Source organism: Urocitellus parryii, chromosome 3 (assembly GCF_045843805.1).
Source record: "Urocitellus parryii isolate mUroPar1 chromosome 3, mUroPar1.hap1, whole genome shotgun sequence".
NCBI classification, from domain to species: domain Eukaryota; kingdom Metazoa; phylum Chordata; class Mammalia; order Rodentia; family Sciuridae; genus Urocitellus; species Urocitellus parryii.
In genome coordinates this window covers 178902089-178927348 of record NC_135533.1, presented here as the reverse complement: position 1 = coordinate 178927348, position 25260 = coordinate 178902089, and the positions used below count along the sequence as shown (strand labels likewise).

General features: G+C 37.6%; 1 protein-coding gene across 1 annotated transcript; it reads left to right on the top strand.

Moving 5' to 3' along the window:
- The first annotated feature begins 294 nt into the window (after positions 1–294).
- On the top strand, positions 295–25090 carry Pp2d1 (protein phosphatase 2C like domain containing 1). Its single transcript, XM_077796475.1, has 4 exons — positions 295–406; positions 4818–4851; positions 7542–8602; positions 24220–25090. Exons 1-4 carry the CDS (start codon positions 295–297, stop codon positions 24984–24986), a joined length of 1974 nt encoding a protein of 657 aa, XP_077652601.1. The 3' UTR covers positions 24987–25090.
- Positions 25091–25260: the final 170 nt, after the last annotated feature.

The following is a 25260-nucleotide window of genomic DNA, read 5'->3' as shown; positions in this document are numbered from 1 at the left end:
ATCACCATCTGGCCCGGGAGCTGCATGTGGAGGTGAGATATGAGGACTGCAACTGGCCTTTGAGTCACCTGACCCACCCTAGGAGCTAAAGCCTTCAAGTCTCAGCACCAGCATGAAGGAGAGGTCTCAAGTCCTTCCCATGCATACTGTGGCCTCGGGATGAGGCAGTTGCTAGAAATAAATATGCAGAAACTGAATATCTGGGGGGACTCAAACCTCAGTGAATAAGAAGAGTTTAAAACAGCCCAATGCCATATCCTATCAAACTGGCCAAGATTTGTCTAATGACTACACATGGGCATGGATGGAGGGAACATTGAAGCCAAGAAGCTGGAGAAGCTAGCAGAAGCCAAAAGAGGCAGAGCTTTGTCAAACACCACTTTTATACAAAAAGAAGAGGAGGCCAGTAATGGGCCTTAGGGGATCACTTCCCATTGCTCTAGAGAGGGGAACCAGACTGGAGGTGGGCAGAGAAGTGGAAGGCAGCGTAGCAATCTGAGAAGGCTATTTTAGTGCCTGGGATGGTGAGAATGGATGAGTAGAGGGATGTTACAGAGAGAGGTCTGACAGGTTTGGTGACTGTGTATATCCTGAGAGGAAGAATTGGGCGGGGGCAGGGTGGGGGTGGTGCCTGTATCAGCTAGGGTTCCATCCGCACCGCAGAACTCTAGGGGTCATGGAATAAAGGATTTATTTTTAAAATCAGATCATATACGTTTGGTGGGGAAAACCGGGCTATTGAATATCTGGAAAGAAGGCTTGGAGGATCAGAGAACTCCTTAACCCAGTCAGGCTGAAAAGCCAGGGGTGTCTAGCTTCTGCTAGGACCAGGAAGGAGTGGCTAACGGTGAAATCTAGAGGAAGAGTTTGCCTCTGTGGGTCCACAGGCAGTTGCTGGCTGATAGGCCTGGGCTGCTGTTGATTAGCAACATCTGCAGTTTGGAGGAAAAGCCAGAGGCAGGGTAATGGGGAGCAGAGGACAAGCTGAAACCTGCCAGACACTACTGTATCTATGAGTAAATGCATAGGACGATGACAGCATTCAGATATGATGTCCCCCAAAATCTCATATGGATTCTTTCCTTGAAGGATTCTAACCTGGAACCACAGAGAAAGAGGGATTCCTGGGAAACATAATTTCCAGCTAACACAGGTGATGATAGAAGATTCTGGAGGAAGTGATAGCATGGTAGCAAGCTCCTTTTTTTTTTTTAATTTTTTTTTTTTTTTAATTTTTGTGGAGCTAGGGATTGAACACAGGGCCTTGTGCATGTGAGGTAAGCACTCTACCAACTGAGCTATATCCCTAGTCCTCCTTTTCTTTTTTCTTTTTCTTTTATTTATTTATTTATTTATTTAATTTGGTATCAGGGATTGAACTCAGGGGCACCTAATCACTGAGCCACATCCCAGCCTTTTTTGCTTTATATATATATATATTTGATTTTGAGACAGGGTCTTGCTTAGTTGCTTAGAGCCTCACTAAGTTGCTGAAGCTGGCTTCCAGCCGGCGATCTTCCTGCCTCAGCCTCCCAAGTTGCTGGGATACAGTGTGCACCACTATGCCTAGCATGAGACAGTACATTTAATGAATGCTCCTTCCTTTAGAAATTCCAAAGGCAAGTTTGTAAGTATAATTTGTGATCTATTGCTTCACCGTCCTTCTGAATCACAAAGTGAGCTGTGACTGAGGTTCCAGTGATGCAGTAAACATTCCACACTGGAAGCTCTCACATCAGGTCAGGAAAGCCTCCTCCATGGACGGTACCACCATCTTCACTACCTCTGCCTCAGGACTCGCCACCAGTTTTATCTCCATCACCTCCATCACTATTCAAGTTGAAGAAACAGAGGCTCCACAAAGCGGGGGAAAATAAGGGCAAAGAGAGAACAATTCCACAGGCAAATAGAAATAAAAATGGATCAGGATACGGAAATTAATAGTGCGTTAAGGTATTTAATTTTTTTTGTTGTTGGATAACAAATGTAGTTAATGAATAATTACATGCACAGTATTTTTTTTCTTTCTTCTTCTTCTTCTTTTTTTTTTTTTTTTTTTTTTTGGTACCAGGGATTGAACCTTGGGGCCCTTAACCACTGAGCCACATCCCCAGCCCTTTTGATTTTTTTTATTTTGAGACAGGATCTTGTCAAATTGCCAAGCCTAGTCTCAAACTTGCAATCCTCCTGCCTCAGCCTCCTGAGTTACTAGGATTATAGATATGTGTTATTACACATAGCTCTACTCTATGCTCTTAATCGGTCACCTTTTTATTTTATTTTATTTGTACTAGGGATTTAACCTAGAGGCACTTTGTCACTGAGCTATATCCCCAGCCCTTTTTAAGACAGGGTCTCACTAGTCTCACTAAGATGTTTAGGGCCTCAGTGAGTAGCTGAGAGTAACTTCAAACTTGTGACCCTCATATCTGGCTTCCCAGTTGCTAGGATTACAGGTATGTGCCACTGCACCTGCATATTTATTTTAATATTTAAAAATATTCTCATTTTTTATTATTTTTTTTTTAGAGAGAGAGAGAATTTTAATATTTATTTTTTTAGTTTTTTCGGCGGACACAACATCTTTGTTTGTATGTGGTGCTGAGGATCGAACCCGGGCCGAACGCATGCCAGGCAAGCGTGCTACCCCTTGAGCCACATCCCCAGCCCAAAATATTCTTATTTTAATTGACCAGCTATATTTATAATTAATTTATTACAGGTTGTGTATCCCTAAATCCAAAATTCTGAAATCTGAAATACTCCAAAATCCAAAGCTTTCTGAGCACCATGATGATACAGAAAATTCAACACCATGAAACTGTTTCATGCACAAAATTATTGTATATAAAATTACCTTTGGGCTACATGTATAAGGTGTGTATGAAACACAAATGAGTTTTTAATTTAGATTTGGGTCTCATCTCCAGGATATTTCATTATGTACAGAAAAACATACAAAATCTGAAAAAATTCAAAACCCAGAACATCCTCTGGTCTCAAATATTTCAGATAAGGGCCACTCAACCTGTGTCTTGAATGTCTGAGTGAATGAACGAACATGGAGTGACAAATTAGGTTTTATGAATGGCTTCACGTTTGTGAGGGCTGTGCCAAAGTTGTCCCCTACATATAGAAAAAGGAAGTTGGAGCCAAGTGTAGTGGGACACGCCTATAATCCCACTGGCTCATGAGGCTGAGGCAGGAGGATGGCAAGTTCAAAGCCAGCCTCAGCAAAAGCGAGGCCCTTAGCAACTCAGTGAGACCTTGTCTCTAAATAAAATACAAAATAGGCCTGGGGATGTGACTCAGTGGTGGAGTGCCCTTGAGTTCAATCCCTGGTATCTTCCACCTGCTCCCACACCCCCCCCCCAAAAAAAAAAGAAAAGAAAAAGGAAGTTCTGACATCCAAGAGTAATTACCAAGCAAATCAATATTATGGTGCTTTGTGCATTGTCCCAAATGTCATTTATAACTTGTAAAAATGTCATTCTTTCCAGGAATTACCAAGAAATAGCAATCACAAATCTGATATACATTTTTGGTCAAAAAAGCTTAAAAGAAAGTGATAGAACTGTTCTCCCTACTTCTCTGTGTGCCTGCCCATTTATTTTCCGGGTCTTCTTTCTCCTTTTGTCCGATAACTAGTAATTCCTTTAGATTTGCCTTGAACTCCTTGCTGATATCTCTTTCTTTCTTACTTTTTGGTACTGGGGATTGAACTGAGGGATGCTTCACCACTGAGATATAGCCCCAGCCTTTCTTTTTTTTTTGAGAGAGAATTTTTTAATATATATATATTTTTTTTTTTAGTTTTCGGAGAACACAACATCTTTATTTTATTTTTATGTCGTACTGAGTATCGAACCCAGTGCCCCATGCATGCCAGGTAAGTGCGCTACCTTGTGAGCCACATCCCCAGCCCCCCAGCCTTTTTTTATTTTGAGACAGGGTCTTCCTAATTGTTGAGACTGACCTCCTGCCTGGGTCTGTGGAGCTGCTGGGATCACAGTAGTTGCAACACCAAAGGGTGTCTCTCTCTTTCCTCTCTCTCTCTCTCTCTTTTGAAAAGTCCTAAGTGCATCCTCAGTTTTTCTTAACTTTATAATCATATCTAGATTTGTAGGCCATTTTATTTCTCCAGCTAATTTTGAGAAAACAAAACGAAATACTCTGTAGTACTAATGCAGTCTATAATCTAGCTGACTTCAAGTGTAATAAATATGGCTACCCTTAACACTTGGAAATTGAAATTGAACATATGCACAAAATGACTGTGAGTACATTCTTTTTTCCTTCCTTTTTTTTTTTTTTTTTAAGTGCCAAGTTCGAACCCAGGGTTGCTTAACCACTGAGCTGTCTTCTCCAGCCTCCCTTTTTAAAAATATCTTTATTTATTTATTTTTATGTAGTGCTAAGGTGAGCGCTTTACCACAAAGCCACAATCCCAGCCCCTCATAGCTCTTTTTAAGACAGGGTCAGCCAGCATGGTGGCACATGCCTGGAATCCTAGCAGCTCTGGAGGCTGAGGCAGGAGGATGGCAAGTTCAAAGCCAGCCTCAGCAAAAAGAAAGGTGATAAGCAACTCAGTGAGACCCTGTTTCTAAATAAAATACAAAAAAAAAAAAGGGGGGGCTGCAGATGTGACTCAGTTGTCAAGTGCCCTGAGTTCAATCCCCAGTACCAAAAAAAAAAAAAAAAAAAAAGACAGGGTCTCACTAAGTTGCTGGGGCTGACTTTGAACTCTCACTTTTTGCCTCAGCTTCCTGGAATTACTGGCATATGCCACCGTACTCAGTTTAACTGAATTTTTTTAGGTCACTTTTTCCGGGTTTATAATGCTATTCCCAGGTAGAAGAGTCCGTGGTTGGGAGCAAAAATAGGGCTCTGACCTCCACTGCATGTGACTTGTTTAAGACTCTTATTAATGACCTGGATTAGCACATGGAAGCACTGTGATCTTTTCCCCTAGTCTCAAAGGAAGGACGAAAGCCTTATTCATTTGGGAATCTTAGCACCTTCCATAGTAGCTGATTGAAGTAATTGGATGCTAATCAAATTTGTTGAAGAGACTGAAATATGGATGACATTAGCTAAGCAAGGTTGCTCACACCTGTAATCCCAGCAGCTCAGGAGGCTGAGGCTGGAGGATTGCAAATCCAAAGCAATTTAGTGAGTCTCAAAATCAAAAATATAACAGTCTGGGGATGTGACTCAATGCTTAAGTGTCCCTAGATTCGATTCCTAGTTAAAAAAAAACTATATATATAATATATATAATATATATAGATGGCATTGATTTAAAAATTAATATGTAATATGATATGAACATTGGCTTTAAAATAGGGTGTGGTGGTATAGTGGTTAAGCGCCCCTGGGTTCAATCCCAGGTACACACACACACAAAAAAAAATTCTGGGTATGTAGCTCAGAGACCAAATGTTCCTAGGATTAATTCCTCATATCACTAGATAAATAAGTAAAGTGGATGGTGACACAGATAAAACAAGAATAAAAAATTGTTGATAATAGTTAAAGCAGGTGATGGTCATAGAGGGGTTTATTTTATTCTTCTCTCTACTCTTGGAGTTAATTAATTAATTAATTTATTTATTTGTACTGGGAATTGAACTAGGGATACTCTATCAGTGAGCTGCATCCATAGCATTTATTTTGAGACAGAATCTCATTAAGTTGCCCAGGTTGTTTTCCAATTTGGGATCCTCTACCTCAGACTCTGTAGTACCTATGATTATAGGCATGGAGACCACAACCAGCTACTTTTTGGGTAGTTGAAAAACATTTTCTCTGGGGCTGGGGATGTGGCTCAAGCGGTAGCGCGCTCGCCTGGCATGTGTGCGGCCCGGGTTCGATCCTCAGCACCACATACCAACAAAGATGTTGTGTCCGCCGAGAACTAAAAAATAAATATTAAAATTCTCCTCTCTCTCTCTCTCTCTCTCTCTCTCTCTCTCTCTCTCTCTCTCTCTCTCTCTCTCTCTCTCTTTAAAAAAAAAACAAACAAGTTCTCCAGGTTCAGTGGCACATGCAATTTAGCCAGACCCTATCTCAACAGGAATAAAAAGGACTGGAAATATAGCTCAGTGTTAGAGTGTCCCTAGGTTCAATCCCTAGTACCACAAAACAAAAATAAAAACTTCATTTCATTGAAATTCCCCAAAATTTGTTGTTGAAGCAAAGCTAAGAAGTCTTGCTAATTTGGAAGCATTGTAGAGACATTTATTTATTTATTCATTCTTTTTTTGGGGGGGTCTGATTCTGTGGATAAAACCCAAGACATGGTAGGCACGGAGCTTCATCCCCAACCCTTTTTTAATAATACCATTTTGAGAAAAGTTCTTGCTAAATTGCTTAGACTGGTCTCGAATGTATAATCTTCCTTCCTTAGCCTCCTGAGTAGCTGGGATTATAGGTGTGCATCACCATACCTGGTTTACCTGGATGTTCTTAGAGGATCTAGGTATTAGTGTGGTAGACACCCCCAAATCTCATATAGAATACAAATGTTAAATATACCTGTAGCAAAGACACTTTACATATTAATTGAAGATGAACTAGTTTTCAAAAGTCACATTTCATAAACATTTAAAATCGTTGTTTATTTTTTTCAGAGTTTAAATTATTTCATAACCTAAACCTTTGTTATTGTTTTCAGTTTTTTTTTTTAATTTTCCACAGGTACTTGGAAAGATCTGAGGCCCTAGAAGTTGTCTATAAAATGAATAAAAATGGCCCATGTGCTGAGCACTGTTTTAGATATTCTGATGGGAAGGAGTATAAGAAAGGGTGTTGCCGGTCATGGTGGTGCACACCTATAATCCCAGCGGCTCCGGAGGTTGAGGCAGGGAGATCATAGGTTCGAACCCAGCCTCAGCCATTTAGCGAGGCTGTAAGCAACCATCTGAGACCCTGTAAAAAATAAAAATGGTGGGGGATATGGCTTAGGGCTTAAGCAACCTCTGGGTTCAGTCCTGAGTATATGTATGATCCAGCAGATCCACTCTTTCCCTTTTTGGTACTAGAGAGGTACTTTACTGCTGAACTATGTCCCCAGAACTTTTAATTTTTTTTTTTCTTTGAGACAAGTTCTCACTAATTTGCTGAGAGTCTCACTCCTTTGCTGAAGCTGACTTCAAACTTGTGATCCTTCGCCTAAGTTTTCCAAATCACCTGTTTTCTTTCCTGCCCTCAACTCATACCTCTTCACTGTAGTTTTTTTTTTTTTTTAAATCCATTTTTACTATCATTCCTTTTATTAGTCTACTTGATTTTGGTTAGGTTTTTGTTTTTGTTTTAGTTTTTCAGTACTGAGGATAGAACTCAGGAACTCTTCTCCTTTTCTTTTTTTTGCAAGAGAGTCTTACTACGCTGTCCATACTGACCTGCATATTTGCCATCTTCCTGCCTCAGCCTCCCCAGTAGCGGGGAGGACAGGCATGCTTCACTACAACTGGCTTGAAGAGTTTCAAGAATTTCACTGCATTTTCCTAGATTGTATATATATTTCTTCTTGTTTGCAGAGTGTTTTGGAAAACAAGAAAATGGAATGAAAAAACATCGACATTTGAATCGGATAATGTTTCCGTCCCACGCAGAAAAAAGCAATTTAAGAAAGCCAAACTTTTGAAATCTAGAAAACAGAGCGAAGAGCTTCAGGAAGCTAAACGAGAGATCACATTCCCCTGTTCCTTATGCAAGCAGGAAATTGTCACGACTGGCATTTTCTTCCACAAGAAGCAACATGCAGTTCTGGCTACATTGGATTTCCCATGGATGGGTGGTAGGAACCCCCCATTTTCAGTCCTGGATGCTCAGAGACAATTTATAATTTCCCAACTATTGTCATCTTTTGAGTTCAATGAAAAAATCCTTCAGAACATTAATAATGCTTTTGAACTACTTGAGAAAAGACAAATCCCATTATACTATAAGATTATTGATTACATTGATGGGAGTTCCGTGTCTTCTCCACATATACCTCACCTATTAATTAAAGGTGTAGCCATCTGCGGAGACAGAAATGCTGCATGGAAAGTAGACATGAATGATAAATTCACTGTCATGAATAATTTTGGCAATAAACCCAATGTGTGTTTTTTTGGTTTGTTTGACGGACACCATGGTGCCGCAGCAGCAGACTTGGCATCAGCAGAGCTCCCGATTTTACTTCTCCATCAACTTTCCAAATTTGATCCTTCCTACCAAATGACGACTGAACAGCAAGAAATCATCAATTCCTTCCACACTGTGTTTAGAGAAGAATACACGGCAATAGAAGACCTCTTCTCCTCCATATACAAAAAGCCAAGAGCATTGAAGTATGAGTACGAGGACACACACAAAGCATTTGCAAAAGCGTTTTGGAGAATGGATAGGCTTTTACGTCTTGGAAGGAATGAAGTTTCCAGGGTCCGATGGAGTGGCTGTTCTGCAGTTACTTGTATATTGGAAGGCAGCATTAAAAATCCTCATGTTAATAAGAATTGGAAAGGAACCAATAACTGGGATGGATTATCAAAGAACAACCCTTCCCAGATGATGCCACAAATAATTTCAGGAGTATTACACATTGCAAATGCTGGTATGTATATCTTATAGCAATAGATAAAACCTTAACATTTTTGATTCCCGGCAGTAAAATTCATGCTCCCAGAATATTAATATTATTATTTAGTTACTTATTATGCCTAGAATCACACTGATCATTTTAAGAAATAATAACCAAGCTGGGTGTGGTGGTAAATGCCTATAATCCTAGTGACTTGGAAGTCTGAGGGAGGAGGATCCCAAGTTTGAGGCCAGCCTCAGCAACTTAGTGTGGCCCTAAGCAACCTGGTTAGATCCCATCTCAAATTTTTTAAATTGATTTTGTTATTTTTTTTTTTAAATACACGACAACAGTGGAATGCATTACAATCCCTATTACACATATAAAGCACAATTTTTCATATCTCTCTATATAAAGTATGTTCACATCAATTTATGCCATTATGCATGTACTTTTTTTGCATTACAATTCTTAATACACATATATACCACAATTTTTCATATCTCTGTTTGTATATAAGGTGTATTGACACCCAATTCAAGTCTTCATACATGTACTTTGTATAATGATGACCATCACATTCCACCATCCTTGCTAATCCCCTTCCCCCTTCCTTTCCCTCCCACCCTTCTTCCCTATCTAGAATTAATCTAATCCTCCCATGCTCTCCCTCCCTACCCCACTATGAGTCACCCCCCTTATATCAGAGAAAACATTTGGCATTTTTTTTTGGGGGGGGAATTGGCTGACTTCACTTAGCATTAACTTCTCCAATGCCATCCATTTACCTGCAAATGCCATGATTTCCCATCTCAAATTCAAAAAATAAAAATAAAAAGTGCTAGGGATGCTGGGCACGGTGGTGCACGCCTGTAATCCCAGCAGTCTGGGAGGCTGAGACAAGAGGATCGCGAGTTCAAAGCCAGCCTCAGCAACTTTGAGGTGTTAAGCAACTCAGTGAGACCCCTCTCTCTAAATAAAATACAAAATAGGGCTGGGGATATGGCTCAGAGGTTGAGTGCCCCTGAGTTCAATTCTCCGTATCCAAAAAGAAAAAGTGCTGGAGATGTACTCAGTGGTAAAACACCCCTGTTCAATCCCCAATTCAAAAAAATAAAAATAAAAATAAAAAAAGAATAACCCCAGAAAACTAGTTGTAAATATTTTTCCAAGAGAAAGCCCTCATAATCCAATAATTTCACTTCTAAACATTGTTTGTTTGTTTTTTTTTTAAAGGTTCTAAACATTGTTGCATTGCCTGTGAGCTTCTGGGGGAAACTTCCAGATCCAAACCATAACAACTTAGATCCAAACAAACAAAAAAACACTGTACACATTTACTTTGTTCATAACAATAGAAAGTTGTTTAATTATTCTTAGTGTGGTTGCTCAAAATGGTCAATTATTCTGATAATTAATACAAAAATTAATAGACCCTCCTCATGCTCAGGGGCCAGGGAACACTAGTTTAATCTCAGAAAGATTAACAGTTCATGCTGCAATTCTATGTGTGTGCATGTGTGCATTCTCTCTCTCTCTCTCTCTCTCTCTCTCTCTCTCTCTCTCTCTTTTCCGATACTGGGGATTAAACTCAGCAGTGTTTTACTACTGAGATATATTTCCAAACCTTTTATGGGTTTTTTTTTTTTTTTTTTTTTGAGACAGAGTCTCCCTAAATTACTGAAGTTCTCAATAAGTTGCTGACTCTGGCCTTGAACTTGTCATGCTCCTGTCTTAGAAGTCCCAAGTGACTGGGATTATAGGCATGTACCTATATGTATCCAGCTTGCATTCTTTGATATTTATGTTTAGGAAGTAATTCTTCTGACCTTTAAAGTTTTTATTTATTTATTTATCGGTACAGGGGATTTGAACCCAGAGGAATTTTGATGCTTTTTATCTTGAGACAGAATCTTTACTAAATGAGACTGACCTTGAATTGTGATCCTCCTGCTCTTAGCCTTCAATTACTGTTGAGATCACAGGTGTGTGCCCCTGTGCCCCTCTGACCTTTAGTTCTTAAAATCTTAGCTTAGGAGTTTGCCAAAATGGAAAATCCAGAGATAAAGAGTCTTAGAAAAATTAACCTGAGTTTCATGAATTGCTTTGATAATAGTGTTCCATGGCCCTTTCCGTACAAAAAAATTATAATTTGTGTTAGTGTCTGCTTACTGAATACTGGATACAGAGTAATTTTTTTCTCATTTAGTCTTACAAAAATACAAATATCTAATTATATCTTGGTGTCACTAACTCAGTATTTCAGATGAGAAATGGAAACTCAGAAAGGTCAGATGATTTGTTCCAGGTTTCAGAGGTAATGAGGACTAGACCTGGAAATCCTTTCATGATGTCATGCTCTACCTCTCAAGGAGTTTGCCTCAGAGATCACTAGGCTGGGCCCCAGTGCATGGTTTTGGGGCAGACACGGCATTTCAAGGGCCACATAGTTACAAAATCCATTGCAAGGCCAAGGCCCGTGACAGTTAGCTATTTCTAACACAGCTCTACTTCACAGCCCCAAATTTGGAGGACTCCAGATTAACCAATATCAAGAAACCAAGTGCAGTGCTAAGTGCCTCAGAGTCTTTGTCATTTTTGTGTCTACATTGAGGTTCCAAACAACTTTAGAGCAGGCCTACTTCAAGGATTGATGTTTTTCAGATTTCAGGCCAACCTAGGAACTGACCCCGTATTTTGTGAATTTTGACATCTATTAGAAAATATCATTTGACACAGGATTCTTATAAATTAAATGAGAAATGATGAAATATTCAATATTCAATAACTAGACATAATTTTAAATGTCTTGTATACCATGATTCATTATTTCTAGACTCTTTTCTATTTGGTCAGGTCAAATATTTGTTTGCATTTAATTTTCAGGTAATTCTGTTAAATTATTTCATTTAGACAGCCTGCTTTTTTTTTTTTTTTTGGTACTAGGGATTAAACCCAGAGGTGCTTTGCCACTAAGCTTACTAAGTTACATCCCCAGTCCGTTTTATTTTTTACTTTGAGACAGGGTCTCACTAAGTTGCCAAATCAGGTCTTGAACTTGCGATCCTGCCTCTGCCTCCACAGTGGTTGGGAGTAATGGTGTGTGCCACCATGTCTGTTTTTATCTTCACAGAAATTTAGTTTTCAAAATGACTGAAAAGTATCTAGAATGCTTTCTTACAGGAGCACTTTTGTGGCAAAAATCATGACTGTATTGCAGAATGCATTTTTTTTTCACATTATGTCTGTCTATTAAAATGTAGCTGGGCATGGTGGTGTATGCCTGTAATCTCAGTGATGTGGGAGGCTGAGGCAAGAGGATCGCAACTTTGAGGCCAGCCCCAGAAACCTAGCAAGGCCCTAAGTAACTTTTTCATTGCAGTGCTGGGGATTGAACCCAGAGCCTTGCACATTTAATTTTTTTTTTTTTTTTTACTTTGAGACAGGTCTGGCTAATTTGGTGAAGCCGGCGGGGCGTGGGGTGGGGGGGCTCAAATTTGCAATCCTTCTGCTTCATCCGCCTGTGTTACTAGGCTCATAGGCATGTACCACCATATCCAGGTACATTTTGTATTTTGTAAAATAATTAGCCAGATGTAGAGGTGCACATTGTAATTCCAGTGACTCATGAGGCTGAGGTAAGGAAGGATCACAAAATTGAGGCCAGTCTCAGAAATACAGGAAGAACCTCTGTCAAAAAACAAAACAGAACAAAAAAAGCCCAAAGAAAGAAACAAGAAACAGATATAATTAGAGCAAGGAAATTTGTTATCTTGTTTGAAATTCATAAAATATAAAATTCCTTTAAAAAATTAGGTTTGTGTACAGCTCTAGAATTTAAAAAATATATTTTTACCTTATAATAAAACATGAGTGTAGGGCTGGGGTTGTGGCTCAGTGGTACAGCGCTCGCCTCGCACATGTGGGACCCCGGGTTTGATCCTCAGTGCCACATTAAAAAAAATAAATAAGTGAAATAAAGGTATTGTGTCCAACCACAACTAAAAAATAAATATTAAAAAAATGTGAGTATAATGATGAAACCGTTGAATAAATGTTGAATTTGTGCATGTGTAAAAAATTCTAAAATAACATTCTTTAATTTTTTTCTTATCATTCCCATTTTTATTGCATTTTATAATTTCTCTTGATGATTTTTATTTCCTTTTAATCCTCAAAGGATTAAAACACTAACCTAACTAAATATATATGTATATGTTTGTGTGTATGTATATCACAATTAAACTTTTTCCTAGCATCAAAAACTCCACGAATTTTACATCTCCCCCCATCTCCACCCCCAGTTCTGAGGATTGAACCAAGTGCTTCACACATGCCAGGCAAGTATTCTACCACTGAACAACCTCCCCAGCCCTTTCAAGTTTTCTTTTAAGGCAGGGTCTGGATAAATTGCCCAGGCTGGCTTTGAATTTGAGATGTTCCTGTCTCAGTCTCCCCAGTAAATGGGATTACAGTTGTCTGTCACTCTGATTTTAGATATCTTATTGGGCATAAGGTGACATCTCATTGTAATTTAGATTTCCATTTCCCTGATGATATTGGGTATCAAGTGCTTATTAGCCATTTGAATATCCACAAAAATGCTATTCAAATATATATATTTTTTTGATGATGATGATATGGTGGATTAAACACTCAGGGCACTCTATCAGAACTACATCCTCCCTCCTTTTTTGTTTTTTATTTTGAGATAGGATCTCTCTACATTGTTGAGGCTGGCCTTGAATTTGAGATCTTCCTGTCTCAGCCTCCTGAGTAGCTGGGATTACAGGTGTGGGCCTTCTTGTCTTCCTAGAATAAATTCTGCTTAATCAAGGCCTATAATTTTTTACATATTGTTGGAGTGGTTTGCTAGTATTTTGTGAAGGAGTTTTTCATCTATGTATCTAGGTTAAGGATTTTATCCATCCATCTATAGATATATAGATATCTAAATCTATATCAATATATTTTCTGGTTCTGGGGATTAAACCCAGGGCATGGTACATGCTAGGCAAGTGCTCTGTCACCCCAGCCCCTCTTTTTATTGATATTCTCTATTTGGTGGACCATCATGCTTTCCTTTTGTAGCCATACCTTCCTTTAGCTCTTTAGCTGATAAAATCCAATGTTTGGGCTTCCTCCATTCTTATTATCTCATTTCCCCGCCTTTGAATGAGCTATACTTTTGTTTGTCTTATAATTTTTGTTTTTTTAAAATTGGATATTTTAAGAAACAGATTGTTCTCCCCTCCGGGGGTTTGTAGTTGCGTGCTGCTCTTAAGTGACTTCCCTGAACTGTCAAATCTCCATGCTTGTGTGTAGCCATAATGGCGGTGCTTGGTCAGCTTAGGAGTCAGCTAATATTTAGGCTGAGATTCCCTTCAATGCCTCCCTTGAACCAATACATCTTGCATCATTGTTGGGACTGAGAGGGTCTGTGTTTTGTTGGGTCTATCTTTAATAAAATGGCAGGCACTTTAAGACTTTGTATTAGCTTTCACTTCCTCTTTGGGTGGGTGAAGCCTCAAGGTCAGTCAGTCATGAGAATTCAGGTCCTGTGCATGTGTAAAGGCTGAATATGTGCATGTTCTATTTTCTCAGAAATGCATTGCGCTTTATAAAACCATGGCTTGCTCAGTTACTGAGGCTGGTCTTGAGCTTGTGATCCTCCTGACTCTGACTTCTGAGTAACTGGGGTTACAGAGGTGCACCATGAGCCCAGTAGTTCTGGCAATTTTTAAAGTAAGCCTCCTCTTAAGTCTAAATGCTTTCACTGCCAAATGCTTTCAGGCAGCTGTGATTTTAAATAATTGCTGCTGTTTGTTTTTGACAAACACCTTGGGAATAGAGTTGTTTGCACAGAGTAAATGCTGAGTCAGGTCAAATAATGACAAGATCTCACAATGGAGCTTTTTTTTTTTTTTTTTTTTTTCAGAGTTTCAAGTCAGTTCAAATAGTGACAATTCTTTGGGGATTTTGTTTTAAAGGGAAGTCCAAAGTTATCCTATCTTCTGCAGAGAGCTAGGTTGTTCAGTTTCACAGCAACCATCATTATGAGGTGGTTGCTTTTTAATACCACTGCGGAACGTGAGCCAAGAGCCGTTTGAAGCAGGTCAAGTTTAAAGGCTAAAAATCCCATTGTTCTCACAACCTGTATAGTTGTTTCTCTTGGAAAATATATTTCAGATTTTTGCAAGATGTAGGTTAATTTCTAGAAAGTTGATTTCCATGATCTTTTCCAGCATTCTTTCTCATTGCTTTTGCTAAAAAGATTTTTACGTGTTTACCCTGCCTGATCCACTACATTAATTTTTTTTCAAAAAGATTTGGGTGCCCTTTTCACCTTTTGTCACAGATGCAACCTTGACTCATCATATACCAGTATTGATCATTTTTAATTTTTTTTTTAAAATTTTGCAATTCTGGGAATTGAGCCCATGGGTTCTCTCCCATTGAAACACATTCCCAGCTCTTTTCATTTTATTTATTTTTTTTTTTATTTTTTGAGACAGGGTCTTGCTACATTGCCCAGGCTGGCCTCAAACTTGGAAACCTTCTGCTTTAGCTTCCCTAGTTCCTGGAATTGCAGGTGTGCATCACTGTGCTGGCTAATGACCACTTTAACTTTATTTCAAGCACTATAGTTTCCATTTCCCTGATGATAATTGGGTATCAAGTGCTTATTAGCCATTTGAATATCCACAAAAATGCTATTCAAATCTTTTGAATTTTTGTAATATTTGTTTATTACCCCGGAACACTTTAATTCTATTCACTCCCTCCTTACCTGTATTTTGCTGTATATTTTAATTTCATAAGAAAATCCTTACAGCATGGTAGAGATAAAGTTCAGTGATAGAGTTCTTGTGTGGCATGTGCCAGGACCTAGATTTGATCTGATGCCCAGCACCAAAAACAAAATAAAAAAAAAAAAAAAAAAAAAAAAAACCACCACAAAAACAAAAAACAGTCTGACACAGTGTGATGCACACGGTGTAATCCCAGCAGCTTGGGAGGCTGAGGTGGGAGGATCAGGAATTCAAAGCCAGCTTCAGCAACTTAGCCAGGCACTAAGCAACTCATTGAGAGCCCTGTCTCTAAATAAAACACAAAAAAGGACTGGGGGTGGTTCAGTAGTTAAGTGCCTTTGAGTTCAATCCCTGGTACTAAAGAAAACAACAAAATACAACAACCACAAGACATTATTATTGGCTTATGCATTTTTTTAAATCTAATTATTTTTCCAAATTTTTAGTATTGTTCTCAAACTTTCTTTTTTCATCTGTAATGTTTTCTCTTCTGTCTGAAATATATCCACTAGAATTTCTATTAGGGTTCATTGGTGGCAAATATAGACTTTTGTTGTTGTTTTTCTACTTAGTTATACATGACAGCAGAATGCATTGTAATTCATTGTACACAGATGGAGCAAAACATTTCAATTCTCGGGTTGTACATGATATACAGTCACACCATTTGTGAAATCATATATGTACCTAGAGTAATGATGTCTGTCTCATTCCACCATCTTTCCTGCCCCATGCCCCCTCCCCCAAATACAGACTTTGTGTGATATTCTTTTTTTTTTTTTAAGGTTTTTGTTATTCTTTTTTAAAAATATTTGTTTATTTATACATAGGCACAATATCTTTATTTTCTTTATTTATTTTTATGTGGTACTGAGGATCGAACCCAGGGTCTCACACGTGCGAGGCGAACGCTCTACCACTGAGCCATAACCCCAGCCTGTTTCTTTTTCCTGAAAGATATTTTTGTTGAGTAAAAATTCTAGTTTGGCAGGTTGTTTTCTCTTAGCATTTCAAAGAAATTATTCCCCCTTTCTGTTTTCTATTGTTGCTGATAAAAAGCCGTCTATTGAAGGTAATCGGGTTTTTTTTTTTTTCCTGCTTTAAATATATTTTGGTCTTTGATGGGGCCTAATTTCACTAAGATTATTTATAAGTAGATTTTTTAAAAATTGTAAATGTGGGATATTTTGGCTTCTTGTCTTTGTGAATTGACATCTAATGCTATCTTTTCAAATTTTGCCTCTGTTCCATTTTTTCCATTCTGAAGCTATAATTAAGCTTATATTAGAATGTCTTTCTCTATCACTAATGTCAGGGGGCTGGGGATATAGCTCAGCTGGTAGAGTGCTTGCCTTGCATGCACAAGGCCCTGGGTTCTATCCCCAGCACCGCAAAAAAAAAAAAAAAAAAAAAAAAAATCTATCACTAATGTCATTTCTGAGACATTACTGAGCTCAACTAATTTTTCTGGTTTTGTGTGGTAGTTTGAACAAAATTTCTCTCTATTCATAAATTCAAGCACTTCCATTTTCCTAATATTTTAGTTGATTTTTTTTACTGTTTTTTGTTTTCGGTTCTTTTTTTCTTCAATAACCTCGGTTATTGTTATGATTACTCGTTTCTTTCATATGTATAAATTTTTTATTCTTCTTTCTGAGATAGGATTACTAAATTGTCTAGACCTGAGCTCAAGTGATCCTTCTGTAGATTCCCAAGTAGCTGAGACTACAGGTGTGCCCCACACGCCCAGCCCCCCTCTCTCTCTTCATATATATATATATATGTGTGTGTGTGTGTGTGTGTGTGTGTGTGTGTATACGTATACAAATATACATATATATAAATAATTTTTTTTGTAACAGGGATTGAACGCAGGGGCATTTATCCCTGAGCCACATCCTCAGTCCCTTTCAAAAATTATTTTATTTAGAGATAGGTTCTTCTTAAATTGCTTAGGGCCTCATCAAGTTGTTGAGGCTGGCTTTTTGAAGTCACAATTCTCCTGGCTCAGCCTCCTGAGTTTTTGGGATTACAGGGTGAGCCACCACACTTCCAAAAATTTTTTTTAAAAAATTAACATTTAATGATTAGTTGTAGGTGGACACAATACCTTTATATTTATGTGGTGCCAAGGATCAAACCCAGTGTCTCACGCATGCTAGGCAAGCGCTTTATCTCTGAGCCACAACCCTAACTCCTTCCATATATTTTTAAATTGGTCTTATTCTTAAACTTATTACACATTCACTTAATATTTTTTGTCTGCTAATTCTAGTGTTCAGTATCTTTGTATCTGTTTCTGCTATGTGATTTCTGCCTGCTTTTTGTTCTGGTGTTTGATTTCACTTTTGTTGTTGTTGTTGGTATTATGGATTTAACCAAGAACTCGGGCAATTTACCACTGAGTACATCCCCAGGCTTTTTTATTTTTTGAGATAGGGCCTCTTTTTTAAGTTGATGGGGCTGGCTTTCTACTTGATATCTTCCTGCCTCACCTCCCCAACTACTGGGATTACAGGTGTGAACCACCTTGCCTGGCCTGTTAGAAAATTCTATTTTCCTAAAAACTCATTTAATTACAATCATAGTCACAGAATATACATTATGATTTACATTTTTAATTTATTGAGACTTGTTTTATGACTCAGAGTATAGTCTATCTTGTTAAATGTTTTGTGTGTACCTCCTGTGATTGATTTTTAAATATCAATTAGGCCAAGTCCTTGGCATTATTTTTCAAGTCCTCAGTGTTCTTACTGATTTTATTTTATGCATTGACTTCACAGTCTATCCATTATTAAGAGAGTTCAACTGAAACTGACTATAATTGTTGATTTTGCTTTCAGAATTTTGAGGAACTATTAGATATATGTTTAGGAATGCTAATGTTTGCTTGTTCAATAGGTCTTTTTTTTTTTTTTTTTTTTGTACTGGGGATTGAACTCGGGCACTCGACCACTGAGCCACATCCCCAGCCCTATTTTATTTAGAGACAGGGTCTCACTGAGATGCTTAGCGCCTCGCTGTTGCTGAGGCTGTGTCTCTTCCTTTTAATTGGGTGTTTATTCTATTTATATTCAATATGATTGTTAGTATGGTAAAATATGTTCCATCTGGTCTTTAATCCCTTTTTTTTTTTTTTTTTGGATGAACTGGGGATGGAACCCAGGGTTCTGCACGTACTAGGCACAGTGTACCAATAATCTACATCCGCAGTCCTTTTTATCCTGTTCTTGAGACAGAGCTTCCTCAAATTGGCCAGGCTACCTTCTATCTTGCAATTATAGGTATGTGCCTCAGCACTTCGCTTACTGGCTTCTTTAGAATTAGTTTATTATTGTATTAAATCTCCTTTGACATATTATTAGCTGTATTTTTTGTGTGTGTGTGCTGGGGTGCCCTACATCCCCAGTCTGACAGTCCTTCCATCCATCCATCCATTCTTGCAGTGGGGATTGGACAGGGCGGCGCCTTACCACTGAGCTACATCCCAGTCCATTTTGTTTTTTTTCTTTTGAGACAGGGTCTCACCTCGTTGTCAAATTTGGTATTGAACTTGTGATCCTGTCTCCATCTCCGTCTATAACCCACAGTCGATGGGGTTATAGGTGTGTGCCACCATATTCTTTATTTTCAGACAGGGTCTCACTAAATTGCTGGGATTACAGGCATGCGCCACTCTACAGCCAGCTATAACTCTGACACTTAATAGTTTTGCGTATTATACATCTTCCAATATTGTTTTTAACTTTTTAAAAGTTGTACATGGACACAATATCTTCATTTATTTTTATGTGGTGCTGAGGATCAAACCCAGTGCCTCAGGTGTGCTAGGCAAGTGCTCTACCACTGAGTTACAACCCAGCCCTTGTATTATACATCTTCAATTTCTCCAGTCTACATTTAAGTGATATTATAGCACTTTGTAGATAGAATAAAATTCTTATTATAGTACACTTTTTTGTTTATTCCCTCCTAGATTTATATATATATGTAGTACATATTCTCTATCACTTTTCCTGTTAAACATTCAATTATCTTTTACATATTTTTCAATTAAAATGATATGTATACGAGTAATATGGGTTTTGGGATGAGGAGACTTTATTTGTACCTCTGCTTTTAAAAGAAATATTCATTTGGTATATTGTTTTTAACTTTTTTTAAGTTGTACATGGACATAACTCCAGGTTGACAGATTTTTCCTTTCAGTATGTTAAAAATATTACTTCACTGTCTTCTTGCTTGCATTGCTGTCACCACTTTCTGTGTTCCTCTGTACATAATATGGTTTCCCCCTTGTGGCTGGTTTAAAGATTTTCTTTGATTTTAAGCAATTTATGATGTATGCCAATTATTTTCTCCTCATTTCTCTCCCTAAAGCACACAAATTTTGTACTTGAGGCTACTTGAAATTGTCCCTGGATCATTAATGCTCTTTGATTTTGAAACTTTTTTCTCTCTATGCTTTGTTTTGTAATTTCTATTGCTATATTTTCAATTTCACTAACTTTTTCTTCAGTAACGTCTAATCCAATCTGCCATTAATCACATCTTGTGTGTTTTTCATTTTAGACATTGTTGTTTTCATCTCCAGAGCTCACCCTGGAATATACTAGACTCCTTTTTTCCTTACAAAAGTTGGAGATAACCCAGTGATTTTAGAAAGCAGTTACATTATTGCCTTCTGCATAAGAAACACTCTGAAGCCCCCCATTGTGGCATATGCTTGTTATCCAATTGAGGCAGAGGTAGCAAGATTAAGTCTGGAATGAATATGGGCAAATTAGTAAGACTGTTTTAAAATAAAGAAATAAAAAGGGCTGAGGATGTAGTTTAGTGGAAGAGTGCCCCTGGGTTCAATCCCCAGTACTGCCATCACCACTACAAAAACAAACAAACAAAAAAAAATTTGACTATACATTTTACCTTAAAAAGACATCATCACAAAGCAGCTCTTTTCAATTTTTTTTTAGTTGTAGATGGACACAATATCTTGATTTTATTTATTTTTATGTGGTGCTGAGGATCAAAGGCAAGTGCTCCACCACCGAGCCACAAACCCAGCCCACAAAGCAGTTCTTTTAACTTTTTTTTTTTTTTTTGGTGCTGAGGATTGAACCCAGGACCTTGCACATACAAGGAAAGCACCCTACCAACTGAGCTATATCCCCAGCCTCACAAAGCAGCTCTTTTTAACCCCAAATTATTGTCCCCAAATATGTTGTTTTTTTTCCAGTGACGGTTATATTTTTGTTCTGGCCACATATACTGAAAAGCACAGTATCTCCAATTCTCAAAAGCTAGAAACTTTACATTAGGAATTTGAACTCTTTAAGCTCAGATTAAAATTTTTTGTGCAATGGCTGAGTGAGGTGGCACAAGCCTGTACTCCTAAACTAATTGGGAGAATGTGGTAGGAGTTCAAGGCCACTCTGACCTTATCTCAAAGTAAAACAGGTTGGGGATATAACAGTAGAGTGCTTGCCTATGATGTGTGAGGTCCTGGGTTCAACCCTTACTGTTTCCTTCTCCACAAAAAAAATAGAACTTGTGTAGTAGTTTTTAATCACACAGTTCACCACTTGGTTAGGCATTCATATTTTACCTAATCAGATGGTACAGGAACATTTCTTCCTTTTTTTATTTTATTTTTTTGTAGTAGGGATTGAACCCACAGGTGCTTTACCAATAAGCTGCACCTTCACTTTTTTTTTTTTTTTTTGAGACAGGGTCTCACTAAATTGCTTAGGGTTTTGCTAAATTGCTGAGGCAGGCAAGCCCCAAACTCCTTCTGCCTCAGTTTCTCAAGTCACTGGGATTACAGACATGAATCACTGAGAGAGCAGACAGTGCATAAGGCTAAAATTTATCAAACTCTCAGAGACAAAACCAAAACCAAATTAGCTGTTTATCAGTTGGGGGTAGTGGCAGAAGGTTCGCCAAACATGAGACCAGCACTGACAACTTAGTAAGACCCTGTCTCAAAAAATAAAAGGGCTGAGGATGTGGTTTATTTGTAAGTGTCCCTGGGTTCAATCAAAAGTTATTGACCATATTACCATTTTAAGTTCATATTCATACTAAAATTGTATTGTTTTCATGGTGCTGGGGACTGAACCCAGGGGCGCTCTACCTCTGAGCTACATCCCCAATCCTTTTTGTTTCAAGACAGGGTCTTGCTAAATCGCCTAGACTGGCTTAAACTCGAAATCGTTGGCCAGGCAAGATTGCACACGCCTGTAATCCCAGCAGGCTGGGAAGGCTGAGGTAGGAGGATTGTGAGTTCAAAGTCAGCCTCAGCAAAAGCGAGGAGCTAGGCAACTCAGTGAGACCCTGTCTCTAAATAAATTATTAAAAAAAAAAAAAATAGGGCTGGGGATGTGGCTCAGTGCCCCTGAGTTCAATCCCTGGTACCAAAAACAACAAAAAAGCTTGCAATCCTCCTGTCTCAGCCTCCTAGGAGCTGGGATTATTTAAGGCATCTGCCACTGCACGTGGCTGTACTGAATTCTTTTCAAGTCAAGTCAAATGGCAGGGAAATGTGTTTTTTTCTTTTTACTGAATGAACTTTGGCTTGCCACATGCAAGTGAACACTTAGGAAGTGAATGATCTTGACTATTTTGAACCAGATTCTGTCAGATTCTGTCCCATTTTCATAGCACTATTCACATTAAACACATATTTTTTTTCTAACGTCAAAGAGGTACTGAATCATACATCCTAATGTTCTATTTAATCAACCAGTATGTTGAGTACTATTTCCATGATGCTTTGCTGATTAACACTAATAATTTACAACTTACCAAAAGTTAAGAATTATTTTACCAATTTACCTTGTGCAAAACATAACTAGAATGATCAGCATTAAAGACAAATACAAAAACAAAACGTTAATAACCAAACTATACAGAAATGAGAAGCCTATTTTTAGAACTATCATTTACATACCTCTCATGTTTCCAAAATATATTTTATATGTGTGTGTGTGTGTATATATATAATCTTTTAAAAAAATTCTCGGGCTGGGGATGTGGCTCAAGCGGTAGCGCGCTCGCCTGGCATGCGTGCAGCCCGGGTTCAATCCTCAGCACCACATACAAAGATGTTGTGTCCGCCGAAAACTAAAAAATAAGTATTAAAAAATTCTCTTTAAAAAAAAAAATTCTCATTTTTTTGGTATCAGGGATTGAAACCAGGGGTGCTTAACCCCACTGAGCCACATCCCCAGCCCTTTGTTGTTTTATTTAGAGACAGAGTCTCACAGTGTTGCTTATGGCCTAGCGCTAAATTTCTGAGACTGGCTTGAAATACAATCTTCCTTGCCTCAGCCTCCCAAGCAAGCTGCTGGGATTACAGGTGTGCATGCACAGCTATATCACCTTTTGGTCCCAATCCACACACACAGATATCAACATTTCACATTATGTAAATGGGCCAATGTTATTAATGTATACCCTACACTAATACTCCATCAAGTTATGCTTTCTGTCCCATCACTTGCATGAACCAGTTTCTTTTTTTTTTTTTCCTTCAGTACCCATGGCCTCACACATGCTATGCAAAGCACTCTTACTGCATTTCCAGATCTTCTAAGCCTAAATTCTTTTACCTAAATAAAATGGATGGCTTAAGTCAAGCTCATGGTGCACTACTTTTATCCCAGCTATATAGGAGGCTGAAGCAGGAGAATTGAAAATCCAAGGTCAACCTGGGCAACTTAGTGAGTCCCAGCCTCAAAATAAAATTTAAGAGGGTTGAATATGTTACTCAGTGCTAGAAAACTTGCCTAGCATGAGTTGAGGCCCTGGGTTTAATCAAGCACCACAGAAGAGTGTTTAGAAATGAACCTCTGTAAGTGACAAAATTCTGATCCTAGGTGTAGCATTGTATTTAAAAATCAGAATATTCTATCTAAAGTAAATTTGGCATCCTAATCTAGGAAATTTGAATTCTAAGGATATAATATTCAAATATGACTAACCCCATCTCAGAACAATTTTTTATAAATCATGACTCTGTACCAAGAACAATTACATCCCTAAGAACTCAATATTTTTTTCTAAGAAACAAAACTGACTTTTAAAAAAACTACAGTTTTAGTAATATTATCATCCTTTAATCTGTTTAGAGCATGTTTAGACTTTAAAGATTGCAATGAAGCATACACATGAATTCATTTGAAGTATGAACAAACTACCATCAAACTTTATAACATTTCAGTTTTCAAATGAAGGGTTTAATTTCAATGTTGTGGGTGCCTGTTATCCATTTAATACATTAATGATACATATTTTTTGCACACATTGAAGGAACTAAGACTGAAATTAATAGTGGTATGAAAAAGTTAGAATGCCACTGTACATTCAGATTTTAACTTCAACCAGTTACACAACTGTCAGACTCTATTCTTAAAAAAAAAAAAAATCAAAGGTGTTTTTAATTAAAGAAGCATTTATTTAAACATTTTAAAAATAAAACCCGGTTGCATGAAATATATGTTGATTATTAAAAAGTTCAACTCGACTCTAAAATAAATAATATTTGGAAGCTGTTTCATAAAAAAACCTTTGATTTAGGAATTATTTTTAATTATTGGTGGTTTTAGTTATTTTAATACCAAACCCAGAATTTTAAAAAGTAAAACTTGTTTCTCAGTTTGAAACCTAACTTATCATAAATCATTCAGTATACATGTTTTAAAAAATATTTTTACATGGCCTGCTTTCTGTTTAGCATTGAAATCACAGAATTAGTAAAGCTATCAGTATACTTTGACACAACTGGTTATTAAATCTGTAGGACAAAATTTTTTGTATTTTTAAATTATCTTTTAGGTAATGTACAAGCAGTCTTATGCAGAAATGGGAAAGGTTTTTGCCTAACCAAAGAACATACTACTCGAAACATCAAAGAAAGAAGAAGAGTACTTCAGACTGGAGCAGTAATCAGTTCAAATGAACCGTATGGGCTCCTAGAAGGGCAAATAAAAACCACAAGAGGACTTGGATTTCATGGAAATCTCAAACTGAAAAAATCCATTATCCCAGCACCTCAAACTATTTCTATTCCTATGGATGACTTATGTCAATTCCTTATCTTAGCTACTAATGGACTCTGGGAAGTTTTGGATAAAAAGGAAGTCACTGCAATGGTAATAACAATGTTTCATATGTATAAAGAAACATACACCTCAATCACACAGTTAGAAGCTCTACCATCTACAGGGCCTCCACTTCTTCCAAACAGTGACAAAAGTAATAATGAATTTGAAAGTGATATCCACATATTGTTTCAGTGTGAATCTGAATCTGAAGAATATGTGTCAACCACAAATTCAAAAAACTCGTCTGACTATAGTTTTGATGACCCGAAAAATGAAGAATTATCTTCACCAACAACAACTAGTCATGAGAATGAAATTGAAAGTGTAGATGATGAGCAAACAAGTATAAAAAAATTAGGCACTAAAAATTTCTATGAAGGTGCAGCTGAGTATATTAGCCATAAACTTGTAAATGCTGCTTTAGAGGCTGGATCCAGAGACAACATTACAGTTATGGTAATATTTCTCAGTGGAAGTGAATATCACTTGCTACCATAAAATATAAAGTTCTAATTATCCAGAGAACCAAAATATAATGCCACAAGGCAATTCGTTTATGAAGCAGATGTTAGGATGATACATCAATACCATGTAAATAATTTTAAGAAAGTAGTAAATATAAAAGTAGATTTTAGGTTACATAATATAATTTACATATGTTCACCATTTTATGCCAAAAAAGAGAAAAACCAGTACTTGCTTTTTATACCACTTTATTCCAACCTGAGCACCTCAATATAAAACTAAACACTGGTGAACTGTTTTCCTTACT